Source organism: Silurus aristotelis (assembly GCF_946808225.1).
Source record: "Silurus aristotelis genome assembly, chromosome: 10".
In the NCBI taxonomy this organism is placed as follows: Eukaryota; Metazoa; Chordata; class Actinopteri; order Siluriformes; family Siluridae; genus Silurus; species Silurus aristotelis.
Window position 1 is genome coordinate 4,198,436 of NC_139583.1, and position 17,300 is coordinate 4,215,735.

Sequence of the window (17,300 nt, forward strand, 5' to 3'; positions counted from 1 at the left end):
TTTTCGGGTAAATTAATTAGAAATTTGGAGAAATGTAAATAAAATGCATCAAATACAAAAACATTTAGTTTGGTTATAAGCAGACATGAAAACTAATGAAAAAGACTGATTTAATTGTTAGTATAATTCTGTTGTACAGCAGCTTATACACTGCTTTATATACGTAAGTCTTAAACAAATGTATAGATTATTTATGTAATTGACATTTTTTGGCATTATTTTGTGTGCAGGATTTGAGAAATGTGTGTTATACATTATGGCTGAATGTACAGTGCATGTAGGGGGCGTGGCCTCAGTAACCCTGCAGTAAGTCTGCTGTGTGCACATGATAGGTGAATGTGCAGGTGGAATATTTGGTCACAAATCTTGCAGGATAATTAAAGTTCTCTTTTTTTAGACTCACCAGCAATTTAGTAAATTCCCACTTAATTCTTATTAATTCCTGTTAATTCCCATTGGAAAGTTTACAGTCTTGAAAACTCCTTGTTTTTCTCCACAATGAAATCAAAGTGATGCCCCTCTGCTTATTGCACTTTTAAACTTGAATGATGACCGTGTCAAACGTTCACTCCATAAATTTCAGGCATGAGAACATCTGCTCATCCTTCTGTTCAGGAGTCACTGAATCACCAGACTCTCTGGAATTATTCCTCCTCCTCTTTTTTTTATTTCTCTCCATCACCATGAATAATTAAAGCTGCTGTTACGCTGCAGGACACACAGTTTGTTCCAACACGAAGTCACACAACACGACACACACTAGTGAGTGAAACAAACTCGAACCTTTATCCGTTTGTAGATTACTTACTGGCGAACAGGTTATATCTGATCTTTACATTTACACATTTACAGTTCATTTGTGTGTGTGTGTGTGTGTGTGTGTTCTCCCTGAGTCCCACTTCAGATTTGTAAATTAAAAATGATCATGTTTCAGGTCAAAAACATTCCTTCATTAAAAAAAGAAAAAAAAAAAATCACTTTTTTTTGTATCTAAAACTGCATTTATGACCAAATCTGTCACTTTTTTTTCATGCATATTTTCCAGTTTTTTTATTCTTTCCCATAAACGCAGAGCCGAAGAGCAGCGTTTGATCTGGAGGAAGATAAAAGGCGTAATGAAGCAGCTCCTGGAGCTTTATGCAGATTGGTGTTGGTTGAGTGCATCACTCGAGTCTTTTATACGCCGAGTGTGTGTTTAATTATACACGGACAAAAGTTTGTACACACCTGACCATAAGGTTTGTGTTTAGTCCCCCCCCGCTACATTTAGTCTCCATGTGCAGTTCTACGGAGCTCCGATTTTCGGGGAAGATGTTCCACCATGTTTTGCATGAGATTCTTTCAGCCACATGGGTGTTTGTGAAGTCAGGGAGGTGAGGTGAGGAGATGCAGGGAGGGGGGGGTGCAGTCAGCGTTCACATTCATCCAGTTTAACAGGGTTGAGGTCAGAGCTCTACAGCAGGAGATCTTCACAGACCCTGGTTTTGTGCACAGACCAATGGTGGAGACTGAGACGTCTGACATGGCGGGAACGCTGGTTTTGAGGATGATGGTGTATAAATCTAGATGTTCTTGTAAATGAGTCGGCCTCAACTTTTTGTGTGCCTCCAATGTTTGGTGAGAACCATATGGGTGGATAAAGTCAGATGTCCCAATACTTTTGTCTGTATATAGTGTAGATGTCAAACTACAAACCTTCCCTGAGCTCTTAAAGCTTTTTCTGTATTTATTCACGCAGAAGTGTTTCGTCCTGCAGCGTGTAACGGCTACTAGCGCTCCCTGGAGTCCAAGTCGTCGAGCTGGAATTTTCAGAAGGTGGTACAGTCCAGTGTCCGGGCTAACATTCAAGCTCAGGGGTGTTCATTCATTTTAGGTAAAAAAAAAAAAAAAGACCAACAACTGATCAGAGAGAAAAATCCATTTGAAATGAAAATTCGAATAATTTGAAAATCTCGGCGTATATCTGCATGATGTTCGAAGAGAACGTGTGAAGAGACTATAAGGATGAGAGAAATCGTGAGTTTAATCTCGTATCACTACCACTTTATTCTCATCATTTTGGATTAAAGTTTTTTTAAACCTGCCTCTAAAACACGTCGTTTTTACGCCCATTGCTGTAAAAATTTTAATATATACAAATATGGAATTATTTGCACTTCGTGTCGGAAGCTACGTCCACATAAAAATAAAAAAAAAGGATTTTCTTGACGTTTTAGCCTCCAATCCGCACAGAGGCACGTTTTTGGGCGAAGCTTTACGGACGCTCTCCTGAGGTGATCTGGTCGAAACGCCGTGTCGGCAAAGTGTCGAGTGAGAAAAAACGGAGATGTTAAAAAAAACAATAATTCCAATGTGCTTTAAGTCATGTGATGCGGTCATGTGACCCAAATTGAACAATTTTATAGTTTCGGGTTATTCTATATATATATATATATATTTTAATGAAGTTTTCAGATGAGGTTCATGTAGACGTAGTTGCTCTAGTTTTCTAATTTGCCTTTTTTTTCCACCCCTGTGTTTAAATACATTTTCCTCCTGCCCGTTCCTCCAGGATCTGCACTCCTCCACCTGCGAGTTCTTCCACCAAGTTTCTCGCTCCTTTTTTTGGAGCTCCATGATATCAGAGTAATCAATAAGATCTTGCAGTGTTCCTCAGACGTCTCTGCAGGTGTGCGTTCAGAAGAACGGCAGAGACTCCCGCTCACACGTTGGTCTCCAGGCCCTGGAGGCGGTCCATCCTCTGCATGTTCTTCTCGATGGTGGCCTGGCACGTGATCAGCTGAGCGCACTCGGCGAGGAACCAGCCTCTCTCTCCGTCTCGCAATCGCTCGCCCTCGTACCAACCTGAAACAAAGTGTTATACAGAGTCATCAGATCATTCACAAGGAGTCTCTCACACACACACACACACACGAGGAACAAGACTGGTGCATAAAGTCAGTCATTTCATTTCACTAGCAGTTACAGAGATGCCCAAAGTATTGGGACACCTGACTTTTCCACCCACATGTAGTTTTCCACCAAATGTTACCACAAAGTTGGAGGCACACCAGTTTATAGGCCGTCTCTGAACGCAGCACTTGAACTTGAACTAGGAGACCCAAACCTGTTCCAGCATGACAATGCCCCTGTGCACAAAGCCAGCTCCATGAAGATCTGCTTTACATGGGTTGGAGTGGAAGACCTCCTTCTCTAGAGCTTCAACCCTGTTGAGATGAATGTGAATGTTGACAGCACCCCAGGCCTCCTCATCTCACCGTCAGTACCTGACTTTATAAACACCCCTGTGGCTGAATGAATCTCCACAAATCTCCACGGAATCTAAAGGAACATCTTCCAAGAAGAATGGAGACACTTTGAACTCATTTTAAACGAGTCTTCAATGTGACTCAGAAGAACGAGTCGTCTGGAAGAGCGATTCGTTCATTTTCTACCTGAGCCCCAGGAACGAAGAGTCACAAAATCTATAGGTCATGTTCAGGAAACAGTATTGAATCGTTCATCTCTCGACTCGTCTAATCCGAGACGTTTCTTTTTTCATCACGTGACACCCGTAGACGCTACACAACGCAATCGATTGGGTGCTTTTGGTCCAGAGAACGACGATACAAAATTAAGGGAGCCACGTGACAACAGAACTAATGACACGGACCAGAAGATACGAGGGGTGAAGCTACTCGTTCTGTTTATCATCATTTGTTCTTATCTGCGTCGTCACGTTGTCATCATCAGAACTACAGTCAGAGTCGGTGTCTGTAGACGTGAGCTGCTTATTGAAAATATTATTTCTGATCAAAGGAACGAAATGAACGAAACGACTCAAAAAAAGATTTGTTCGTTTTGATGAACCAGATTCAAAGAACCGAGTCACTTGAATGATCCGATCTTCCCGTCACTACCGTCTCTCACGTTTCTGTAAAACGCTACAAACCCACACACGTTCACACGTTCAGCTTTCAAGTGGGTGCTGTATATATTTAATGTGTGGTTAAAGATGCATGGAGCTTTTTGATGGTCTATTCTAAGCTCAGTGGCCTTTCAACACGAAAGCCGGCCAACAGGTGTCATCACAGAGGGACCGTCACCTGACCCTCAACCCCGGCACATCAAACACAAAGGGCTCTCGGCTCCTCCCGCACATCACACACCCGGGCCGGGGTTAAAGAACACGCCACAGAGAGGAACGGGGGGAGATAAAGAGGTCGGGTGGTGACGTGCGGTACGACGGGGTGATGTTCTGTGTGAACGGATCTTCATTCTGACCACAGGGGGCGCAGTGTAGTCGATCAGATTAAACTGAAACGCAGCACGACTTCAGGAAACAGGTGAATATTGTAATGGACATTCAGTGATGAGGACGGGTTCCCTTTTGAGTCTGATTCCTCTCAAGGTTTCTCCCTCATGACTTCTCAGGGAGTTTTTCCTTCCTTTATCTCTATAAATAAAAATGAACTGAATTGTGTCCCTGTAAAAAAAATAGTTCAGATAAATATACTGTAAAAAACATCATTTTTCTTTATCCCAATACCCTTCTTTCTTTATTCCTCACACACACACACACACACACACACACACACACACACACACACACACACACACACACACACACACACACACACACACTCCATCAGGAGAAGAAGAATTTAGCATCATTTGCGATGATGATGCTACTACTAATTGATGAAAATAAATAAATAATAAATATTAATTTGAGGAAAGAATGTAGTGAAAATGCTGACCGTCGTCCACCGACTGCGAGACGATTACGACGTCTGCCACCTGCAGCGAGAGTTCATCAGGCTGCCGAGCCGTGTAGGTGCGGATCACCTCCACCTGCATGGAATCTGATGCGTACACACACACACACACACACACACACACACACACACACGGAGTAGAGTATGAGAACAGTAATCACCAGAAGTCTGTAGTATTTCTGTAATCCTTTCCTACAAGTAAACTCTTGTTCACATGGAGAGCACATGCGCTACCACCAGGCGGCGCTGTTTCCCTAAATGTGTTTCCGTTCATCTGACTGATTTATACTCCCCACGTTTCTCTGTTTAGTGGACTGAAATCCATATTAATGGAAATGAAGTGAATCTGGGTCTCATCCTGACCCTTAGGAATGAAAATAATTATGGTGGAGAAAAAAAAGAAAAAGAAAAGAAAAAAACCCCAAGGTTTTGGTTTGACAGATTCAGTGGACTGAAATCTGACCCTGAAACTTTCAACAAAAACTCACTTGTTCTGTCTGCGTTCCTCTTCTCATTGTTAGCACGTCCAAGTGCACTGATCCAGCGAGCACGCTCATTACTGCAGAGAGAGAGAAAGAGAGAGAGAGAGAGAGAGAGAGAGAGAGAGAGAGAGAGAGAGAAAGAGAGATGGAAGGGTAAATATTCCAGCATTTTCCCTCCTGAAGATTAAAATGATTCTGCACAAGAAAAATCTATTTACATTCAAATTACAGTTTATACCAACACGCTTCACAAGTGACACAGAGTCCAATCTAATCCCACTTACACAGACTGAGATTAGACGCCTCAGCGCATTACCCTGTTCACCTCTCTCCCCACACACACACACACACACACACACACACACACACACACACACACACACACACACACACACACTCAATTCATTCACTAGAAGGGTATTATGTGTAGCTGTGGTGTGTGTGTGTGTGTGTGTGTGTGTGTGTGTGTGTGTGTGTGTGTGTGTGTGTTTGAGTGAACACCATGGCAGCAGCACACTTTAGAAACACATCTAGGATTACGAGGTGAAATCTGAACTTCAGGAACGCTCTCTAACAAAACCCTGCTCTGAAATCGCCTTTGTCTCCAATCCCACCTCGCTCAGAATGTCCTGTTCTGTTCTCACACACACACACACACACACACACACACAGACACACACACACACAGAGTAAAAAAACCCGAAATAAATTATTTTTCTGTGCAGAAACGCAGAATTACCCTCATCTCCTCTTACTGAAGCAGCACCTGTACAAGGGGAGTTTTCAGGAAGTTGGGACGAGTTCAAGTGCTGAGGTTCCTGCTAGAATTTCTTAAAGTGCATTTTCTTTTCTTTCCAGTATAAAAGGGTGAAATTGAGGTTAATATAATGAACGGGAAATCAATAATAAAGCAAGCTAGAATTTCCCCCCCCCAAATATCTATCTATCTATCTATCTATCTATCTATCTATCTATCTATCTATCTATCTATCTATCTATCTATCTATCTATCTATCTATCTATCTATCTATCTATCTATCTATCTACAGTGGGTACGGAAAGTATTCAGACCCCCTTACATTTTTCACTCTTTGTTATATTGCAGCCATTTGCTAAAATCATTTAAGTTCATTCTTCTTCCTCATGAATGTACACATAGCTCCCCATATTGACAGAAAAACACAGAATTGTTGACATTGTTGCAGATTTATTAAAAAAGAAAAACTGAAATATCACATGGTCCTAAGTATTCAGACCCTTTGCTCAGTATTTAGTAGAAGCCCCCTTTTGATCTAATACAGCCAGGAGTCTTTTTGGGAAAGATGCAACAAGTCTTTCACACCTGGATTTGGGGATCCTCTGCCATTCCTCCTTGCAGATCCTCTCCAGTTCTGTCAGGTTGGATGGTAAACGTTGGTGGACAGCCATTTTTAGGTCTCTCCAGAGATGCTCAATTGGGTTTAAGTCAGGGCTCTGGCTGGGCCATTCAAGAACAGTCACGGAGTTGTTGTGAAGCCACTCCTTCGTTATTTTAGCTGTGTGCTTAGGGTCATTGTCTTGTTGGAAGGTAAACCTTCGGCCCAGTCTGAGGTCCAGAGAAGGTTTTTGTCCAGGATATCCCTGTACTTGGCCGCATTCATCTTTCCCTCGATTGCAACCAGTCGTCCTGTCCCTGCAGCTGAAAAACACCCCCACAGCATGATGCTGCCACCACCATGCTTCACTGTTGGGACTGTATTGGACAGGTGATGAGCAGTGCCTGGTTTTCTCCACACATACCGCTTAGAATTAAGGCCAAAAAGTTATATTTTGGTCTCATCAGACCAGAGAATCTTATTTCTCACCATCTTGGAGTCCTTCAGGTGTTTTTTAGCAAACTCCATGCGGGCTTTCATGTGTCTTACACTGAGGAGAGGCTTCCGTCAGGCCACTCTGCCATAAAGCCCCGACTGGTGGAGGGCTGCAGTGATGGTTGACTTTCTACAACTTTCTCCCATCTCCTGACTGCATCTCTGGAGCTCAGCCACAGTGATCTTTGGGTTCTTCTTTACCTCTCTCACCAAGGCTCTTCTCCCCCGATAGCTCAGTTTGGCCGGACGGCCAGCTCTAGGAATGGTTCTGGTCATCCCAAACGTCTTCCATTTTAGGATTATGGAGGCCACTGTGCTCTTAGGAACCTTAAGTGCAGCAGAAATCTTTTTGTAACCTTGGCCAGATCTGTGCCTTGCCACAATTCTGTCTCTGAGCTCTTCAGGCAGTTCCTTTGACCTCATGATTCTCATTTGCTCTGACATGCATTGTGATCTGGAAGGTCTTATATAGACAGGTGTGTGGCTTTCCTAATCAAGTCCAATCAGTATAATCAAACACAGCTGGACTCAAATGAAGGTGTAGAACCATCTCAAGGATGATCAGAAGAAATGGAGAGCACCTGAGTTAAATATATGAGTGTCACAGCAAAGGGTCTGAATACTTAGGACCATGTGATATTTCAGTTTTTCTTTTTTAATAAATCTGCAACAATGTCAACAATTCTGTGTTTTTCTGTCAGTATGGGGAGCTGTGTGTACATTCATGAGGAAGAAGAATGAACTTAAATGATTTTAGCAAATGGCTGCAATATAACAAAGAGTGAAAAATGTAAGGGGGTCTGAATACTTTCCGTACCCACTCTATCTATCTATCTATCTATCTATCTATCTATCTATCTATCTATCTATCTATCTATCTATCTATCTATCTATCTATCTATCTATCCATCCATCCATCCATCCATCCATCCATCCATCCATCCATCCATCCATCCATCCATCCCTCTCTCTCTCTCTCTCTCTCTCTCTCTCTCTCTCTCTCTCTCTCTCTCTCTCTCTCTCTCTCTCAGGGTTTGAAAGTTCTGGTACCAGGGCAAGGAGAGTAACCAGTTTCTACTCGGTTGATGTTTAATGCTCAATCCAGGACGTAATTAATAACTGATTTGCATTTTTCCAGAGTCGATGTGAAGCAGGAAATGTGGGTGGAGTTAAAAGAGCACAGCCCACTGATTGGTCCAACACAATTGTAGGCATCCTGAACCAAATAAATCAGAATCGAGATACTTTACTCTACTTTATTGATCCCATATGGAAATTGAAATGGTTTTAATGGGAATTGTATTGGTTTTAATAGAAATGGAAATTAGCCATGAGGGGGTCTCTCCTAATGGAAAAGATGTTATGTCTATAGGGCACCATCAAGAACCAAAAGGACATGTTTTACAACTAAATTAGGACTCTATGAAACTCCAGATGGACGGTCTACACTGGTTTCTTTGGTTTGATAGTAACAATTTAATGATGTACACAAACACGATATGTAATGACACCCAAGGTTTTAATGGTTAATAGATGATGGCTTGTAAAGGTACTTGTATTGGAACCCATTGAAATGTCAAGATTTTTTTTTTTCTTCGATTTCTTTGGTCATAATGGAACACGCCAAAGAAACCAGTATGGAATTTGAATCTTAAGGGTTTCTAGTGGATTTTAGATGGTCCAGAGACGGATGATGTCACGGTAGAAAGATAGGTCGATCTTCACGTGTTGATCATGACGTGGTGCTACAACTGAAATACCATTGAGGCGAAAAAAGGCGAAATATATACTGGTACGCGAGATTCCAACCAGAAACAAAAAAATAAACCCAATTGGAATACCATGGTTCTTGTTGTATTTGTTTATCGCTAGAACATGCAGGTGAAGTTTGTCGTCCTTTCTTGTCTCATAGTCTCCAGTTCAGTAGATTTCATCACACACTCTAAATACTTTTCCATGGCGATATTACACCGGAGTTCTATTAAATCTTTAAATGCATTGAATTGATAATTCTTACCCAATATAAATTCATGCATCTTCTATCCCAAATATCGTTTTTATTCCAATTTGTATTTTTTTTTTTTTTTCCGAGACTGGATTGGGATTTTGCTGGAAAACGTTTTACAAATAGGAGCTCATGGGTGTTATGGTACTTTGGTACACCACAGTGTCTGGAGGAAATGCACTAATAGGTCTAAATAGTCTTCTCATATATTCTGCTGTGATTTACTCCCAGATATGTGTGTGTGTGTGTGTGTGTGTGTGTGTGTGTGTGTGTGTGTGTGTGTGTGTGTGTGTGTGTGTGTGTGTGTGTGTGTGTGGGTGGGTGGTTGTGGTTGTTTCTTCCAAGAAACTGATATACTGCAGTGTGATTTGGGGCGTCAGTCTATTGACGCTTCTCTTTTTTCTAAACAGCTACAACAACAACAAAAAATCAGCAGCACACTCGAAAATTCTGCACAAAACAAAAACACAGACCCAGGACCATGTGTCCTCTGTCTGAGGACATGGTGGGACAATCAGGATATGAGTCAGTCGCTACATAATGCTGCTGCCAGCGTTAAACTTCTGATTGGTTTCATCTGGTTGTGCTCACAGGGTTGTTTTTGTCATTCCAGCATGCAGGCTGAACTAAATTAACGTAGCGCTGAACTCCGAGAGAGACTCCTCTGAGTCACCAGCCAGCCGTGTGCACATGCACAGAGTCTGGTCACGACACACAGCTAGACGCCAACCCAGGCAGAGACACAGTCCCGGACGCTGCGAGGCTCTAGCCAATCGGAGAAAAGGTGCGGGGAGTAAAATCCCAACTCGGTCATCGTTTTTTCATTCCTATTCCGGTCCACTTTAGGACCACATCAGAAGCTGAAATGACCACGAGCGTGAATAGAAATCATGATAAGCCTCTGACTCATTTATTCACCAATTACTGCTGAATCGTCCATTTATTTGTGGAACATAGGGCTCTGGTTCAGTCCTGCTTCAGAGGGGACGGGGGGCTCTGTGTGTCCACTGGAAGTCCCCTGATGAGTACGTTTACTACAGGCATTCATTACCACATCTGCAGAAATAAATTAATCAAGGATGTTGCAGTAACAGTTAGAGAGCAATAAACGACTGGAGAAACTGATGGGGCAGAGATGTTGAGATGAGAAGTGAATAAATGGATAAAAAGATGGATGGATGAATTTATTTATAGAATGCTTAGTTTAAGGCCGTTTGAGCTGAAGTCAATACATGACTTGTAGGTGGGTGGATGAGAAGATGGATAAATGGATAAATGGATGTATGGATGAATAGATGGGCCAACAGTTTGTAGGTGGGTGGATGAGAAGGTTGGTGTATAGATGTATGAATAGATGAATGAATTGGTAAACAGTTTGTAGGTGGATGTATGAGAGGATGGATGTATGGACGAATGGATGAATGGATGGATGAATGGATGGGTAAACAGTTCGTAGGTGGGTGAATGAGAAGGTTGGTGTATGGATGGATGGATGGATGGATAAATGGATGGATGGATGGATGGATGGATGGATGGATGGATGGATGGATGGATGGATGGATGGATGGGTAAACAGTTTGTAGGTGGGTGAATGAGAAGGTTGGTGTAGGGATGGATGGATGGATGGATGGATGGATGGATGGATGGATGGATGGATGGATTAATGGATGATTGGATGGATGGATGGATGGATGGATGGATGGATGGATGGATGGATGGATAGATGGATGGATGGATGGGTAAACAGTTTGTAGGTGGGTGAATGAGAAGGTTGGTGTAGGGATGGATGGATGGATGGATGGATGGATGGATGGATGGATGGACAGATGAATGGATGGATGAATGGATGGATGGATGGATGGATGGATGGATGAATAGATGAGCCAACAGTTTGTAGGTGGGTGGATGAGAAGGTTGGTGTATAGATGTATGAATAGATGAATGAATTGGTAAACAGTTTGTAGGTGGGTGGATGAGAAGATGGATGAATGGATGGGTAAACAGTTCGTAGGTGGGTGAATGAGAAGGTTGGTGTATGGATGGATGGATGGATGGATAAATGGATGGATGGATGGATGGATGGATGGATGGATGGATGGATGGATGGATGGATGGATGGATGGATGGGTAAACAGTTTGTAGGTGGGTGAATGAGAAGGTTGGTGTATAGATGTATGAATAGATGAATGAATTGGTAAACAGTTTGTAGGTAGGTGGATGAGAAGATGGATGTATGGATGAATGGATGAATGAATTGGTAAACAGTTTGTAGGTGGATGTATGAGAGGATAGATGTATGGACGAAAGGATGAATGGATGGATGAATGGATGGGTAAACAGTTCGTAGGTGGGTGAATGAGAAGGTTGGTGTATGGATGGATGGATGGATGGATGGATGGATGGATGGATGGATGGATGGATAAATGGATGGATGGATGGATGGATAAATGGATAAGTAAACAGTTTGTAGGTGGGTGAATGAGAAGGTTGGTGTAGGGATGGATGGATGGATGGATGGATGGATGGATGGATGGATGGATGGATGGATGGATGGGTAAACAGTTTGTAGGTGGGTGGATGAGAAGGTTGGTATATGGATGGATGGGAGGATGGATGAATGGATGTATGGATGAATGGATGGATGAACGGATGGGTAAACAGTTTGTAGGTAGATGTATGAGAAGGTTGGTGTATGGATGGATGGATGGATGGATTCAAGAAAAGGTTAGTAAAAGCACAGTTTGTTGGTGAGTGGATGCATGGATGGATGGATAGACAGATGAATAATAGGTAAACAGTTTGTTGGTGAGTGAACATCTAACAAATGGGTGGGTTATAAGATGAATGGATGCCTGAAAGGAAGGATCTATGAGTGAATGAAAGGATTAATAGAAGAGATTCATGGCATGTTTCACTTCTCAAACAAATAAATAAATTAACTTGACATCACAGCGTCAAAAAAAAGGGGTAACACATGCCCCCCCGAGCTCTAAATCCCAGGGGCTTTCCATCTCCCACACACACACACACACAGTGCAGAACAGATGGACCCTGCTGAATTTGTAGGACATGGAGGTGTTAGACTGAGAAGGAAATGAGCTGCTGTTACAAAGGCTTCCTCCATTAACACCCTGCTACCAAAGACATCACAGAAAAGAGCGCGTGACACTAAACCTCATAACCAAACCATAAACCACCCTGAACAATGAGACAGATCATGAGCTCAGTGAGGGTGTTCAAACCCTGAGACAGTGGGTGACAAGCCCACCCTCTACATTCCACTCGACAATGAACATACACTGTCAGAAGTCCATGTGAGGACCACCTAGAACCAATCTGAAATCTGTAGAACATGTCGTCCATACACATGGGTCCCATTTGAGGAATCGACCATGAATATGGAAGGAATCGAAGATGATTTGGCAAATTTGAGTCACTTCTCACCACAGACACGTCCAAGCTCTCACTGACTTTACAGCAAAGCAGGAGATGAAAGATGCTGTGTGAACGAGGTGAAATGATCAACTGAATTTAGAAGACAAATCAGGCACCGCTACAAAAACCTCTAAAGTCTCCACACACACTCAGGTCGCAGCCTGTCTCTGACCTTCTCTCACACACACACACACACACACACACACACACACACACACACACACACACACACACACACACACACACAGGTCCCAGCCTGTCTCTGACCTTCTCTCTCACACACACTTACACACACACTTAGACACACACACACACACACACTCAGGTCCCAGCCTGTCTCTGACCTTCTCTCTCACACACTCACACACTCACACACACACACACACACACACACACACACACACACACACACGCACACACGCACACACTATACTATATTCTAATGCATTCTATACACATTGTATTCTATTCTATTCTATATTATTCTATTCTGTACTTTATTCTTTACTACTCTATTCTATTCTAAACTAGTCTGCTCTCGTGCTCTACTGCACTCTGTTCTATTCTCCATCACTGCACTTTATTCTATTTGTAGCACATTTGTAACTGAAACTGGAGCTGTGAATCCTGGTATCTTCTGGCCAACAGTAGAAACTCGATCTGCCTGGTTATATGATGAAATCTGTCAGCAACTTACACCAAACTGGGGAAAAACTGTTTTGTGTGTAAAAGCACACACACACACATACACCCACAGAAAAGATGTGTTGTGGAGCAGTTTTTATTACTAAGTAGGAGAAAACCTTCAGCACTTATTCAATTGCAGGTGTAATTACTTTGTAATTTAAGACTTTTCTTAGCATTTAACTGACAAAATGAAGAGAAATCTTGACATTCCTGATGATTTGTCAAGTTTCCAGTGTCAGTCATGTGCTCACATATATGGTATATGTATGTCTTAAGGCCATGTGCTAGCTAGTTACATTATTAGCCTTTGGGCATTTTTAGAATAGAATTCAGTGTCAAGGTGAAGTAGATGACACTTGGAATAGAGAAGAGAGGAACGGATTTCAAAATCGCACTCTAATCGCTTATTTCAACGCACCGTGTACCCGCTACATCTTATCAACTCATTATATAAAGAGGGTACTTACAGAAGCTCTGCCCCCAGGATCATCGGCACTTTGTCTCCCGAGTGATTGCTGCGGAATTTAAGGCGGAACAGGTGATTGGCTCCGACCTGCCGTGATGTCAGCATGCCTGCGGTGGTGCGTGTCGGCGAGAGGTTCAGATCCTCCGGCTGGCACGGCCCCACCCAGATCTGATCCCTCAGAGCGTAGTCTATCACCGTATAACTGTCTTCACTGAGACCGAGAGAGAGAGAGAGAGAGAGAGAGAGAGAGAGAGAGAGAGAGAGAGAGAGAGAGAGAATTATGCAACTTTTTAGAAAGCCATGTGCAAGTAATCAAGATTGTTGAAACCTGTCTGCCAACACACACACACACACACACACACACACACACACACACACGCACACACACACACACACACACACAATTTGGATTGCAATCCTTATGAGGACCGTCTATTAACATACACTATTTGGACACCTAAGTTTTTGGACACCTTATTCGACATTCAGTTCCCATTCCGGACCTCCTGAACCTTCTTAGAAAGATGTTCCACTACATTATGGAGTGGGCTTGAGGCCACTCAGATGGTGAATCCTTGGGTGAGGAGGCCTCAGGTGCAGTTCATTCCAAAGGTGTTCAAAAGGGGTGGCGCTCTATAGCAGGAGATGCATATCTCTTATGAAGCTGGATATGTGCACAGGGACAGTGGGAACATGTCATGCTGGAAAAGGTTTGCGTCTCGTAGTTCAAATGAAGGGAAAATGTCATGCTACTGCATCCAAAAGACGTCCGATACAATGGTGTGCCTCCAAGTTTGTGGTAAGAGCAATTTATGGCTGAAGAGACAGGTGTCCCAATACTTTTGTCAAATATAATCTAACTAATCAGTAATGGATCTACTTAACCTGAGTCAACCTTTTCCCCAGTGACCAAAAGGTAACCAATGTTTTTTTCCTTTTGTTTATTTTTAATAAAAGCACTTTTCTTTATGTGGACCATCAAAAAACCCCTGCAAGTTCAAAATTCTGATTCCTATCCATGTCCAGACTTTTATCTAAAACATGCCAATTTGACACAAAATAAATAACCACACACTCTAAAATGACCAGACCACGGTTTATGAGCAGACATGCATGCACATGCTCCTCACCCTGTATGTAGGCACATGAGAGTGAGAAAAAAGACACACACACCCTGAACCAGTGTGTGAACTTCCCTCTGGCTACAAACCCAAAGTCCTCGAATTTGACTTTACTATCCTGCACATGCCTAGACAAAGATTGGGCAAAAAAATACAAAGCTGCTCCTCCATCCAGTCACCTGTATATTGTGTGACTGTAAGCTGGAAAGAGTGTAAATACAAAATGTGGTCAAAAGTTTGTGACCATAATCTTCATTTGTGCTTTTTAAACACCCCATTCCACATTTAGTCTTCATTTGCTGTTAGAAAAACCTCAGTTTCTCTGCAAAGATGTTCCCTTAGATGTTGGAGTGTGCTTGTTTCGATTCTCTAAGCCAGTTAGTAAAGTCAGGTATGATGAAGGTGAAGGTGAGGAGTCCTGGCCTGCAGTCATTATTCACATTTATTCCCAATTAGGTTGAGATCAGAGCTCTAAAACAGACCATTTAAGATCTTCCACATCTCTCAATTTATGTAAAGCATTTCTTTATTGAGCTGGTTTTGTGCACTCGGAACAGCAATTCTGGAACAGGTTACTCCATCCAAAGACGTCCTATACAACTGTGTGCCTCCAACTTTCTCCTAACAGTTTGAGGAAGAACCACATCTGGGTGGAAAAGTCATGTGTCCTAATACATTTGTTAAAAAGTGCACCTTTAATAGTGCAGTCTGATCTGTAGGTTGGACATCACTTTCCAAATCCACTTGTAGAGCTAACGAAAGCGAGCTGAACCTGAGAGAAGATTTCAGAATCTTATCTTAGATTCTACTGATTCTGAGTCATTCTCATTAAAAAGAGTTGGATTTTGAGCTATCAGAAGATCTTATTGTATGAGCCTCCATGCTGCTCTCTCGCACGTCCAGAATCAACAGTGTCTGCTCTCATTAATGCAGTGGTGCTTTCTCAGAATTCTACATCTGCTTAGAAACTGATTCGAACCTGTTTAGAACCTGCTTAGCACCTGGTTATTACCTGATTGGAACTTAGTTAGAAACTGATTTGAACCTGATTAGAACCAGATTAAGAACTTGTTTATTTCCTGATTGGGACTAGGTTAGAACCTGATTAGAACCTGATTAGAACCTGATTAGAACCTGATGAGAACCTGCTTATTACCTGATAAGAACCTGTTTAAAACCTGATTAGAATCTGGTTAGAACCTTTTAAAAACCTTATTAGAGCCTGGTTATTACCCAATTAGAACCTGTTTAGAACCTGATTAGAATCTGGTTAGAACCTGATTAGAACCTGTTTAGAACCTGATTAGAATCTGGTTATTACCCAGTTAGAACCTGTTTAAAAACTGATTAGAACCTGCTTATTACCTGATTTTAATCTGGTTAGAACCTGTTTAAAACCTGATTAGAACCTAATTAGAACCTGTTTAAAACCAGTTTAGAACCCATTAGATCTTGATGAGAAGTGATCTACTGCACTGTGGATGTTCAGGGTATAGGGCTGTACGTCTCACTCACACTTCAGCACTTCAGTGTGAGTCGTTAATAAGACAGAGATCTGACATTCCAGCAGCTCTAATGAGTTTCTCCTGAACAGTTGAGCAATGTTTCATAAAACACTCAAGCTGTCGCCATGAGAGGCGTGTGTGTGTGTGTGTGTGTGTGTGTGTGTGTGTGTGTGTGTATGTGTGTTATAACACTAACAGCATCTCCTCCTCTATGTGTAAAAAAATTTGAATCAAACCTCCTGTGTGTCACTTAGAAGGAAAAACTGTGAAAAGAGATGAGACCTGAGAGAAAACCAGAGAAAAACTACATCAGATATTTTATGTGTAAAAGTGAGGACATGAGACGAGAGGAGAAAAGAAATAAGAACTGAACGTTAAATGTGAAAGAGGTACATATAAAAATAGAAAACAACCTGGAGATGATAAGAGAAAAGCCGAGAAGAATAACTGAGACGAATAGATGAGAAAAGAAGAGGAACAGATGACAGAAGAGGAGATTATAAGAAAGAAGAAGAGATGAGAGGAGAGAAAAGGAGAGAGACAAGAATAGTAAAAAGAGACCAGATAAGAAAAGAGAAAAGAAAAGAACAGATGATAGAAAATAAAGAAGAGAAGAGAAGAGAAGAAGAACAGGGAAAAAAACAGATGAGAAAAGAATAAATTAAAAAAACAGAGAAGAGAAGAGAAGAGAAGAGAAGAGAAGAGAAGAGAAGAGAAGAGAAGAGAAGAGAAGAGAAGAGCTGACATTTTAGAGTAACGTAAGAATGGACATTAGAAAAAAAAGAAAGAAAAAGAAAAGAAAGGAGAAAGGAAGAGATATTGATCACATTGGATTCGTGTTGCTGCAGTCTGGAGAATATAATCATACCAGACCTCATGTCAGATCCACTTACACTGGACTTTATCATCAGAATAAGCACACACACACACACACACACACACACACACACACACACACACACACACACACACACACACACACACACACACAC

The 17,300-nt window shown here is 42.0% G+C and overlaps 1 protein-coding gene across 3 annotated transcripts in view; it reads right to left on the reverse strand.

The window, feature by feature from the left end:
- Positions 1 to 2,017: 2,017 nt before the first annotated feature.
- LOC310732050 (rho guanine nucleotide exchange factor 26-like) overlaps positions 2,018 to 17,300 on the reverse strand; it is a 55,256-nt gene continuing 39,973 nt past the window's right edge. For all 3 annotated transcript variants that reach the window (XR_014535344.1, XM_083552256.1, XM_083552257.1), the window contains exons 12-15: positions 13,684 to 13,893; positions 5,246 to 5,316; positions 4,740 to 4,844; positions 2,018 to 2,844 (exon numbers count right to left, since the gene is read on the reverse strand). Coding sequence is in view for 2 of the 3 variants with exons in the window: in XM_083552256.1 (XP_083408382.1) it covers positions 2,702 to 2,844; positions 4,740 to 4,844; positions 5,246 to 5,316; positions 13,684 to 13,893 (529 nt within the window). In the remaining variant the exon portion in view is untranslated. The remainder of the gene's footprint in view (positions 2,845 to 4,739; positions 4,845 to 5,245; positions 5,317 to 13,683; positions 13,894 to 17,300) is intronic.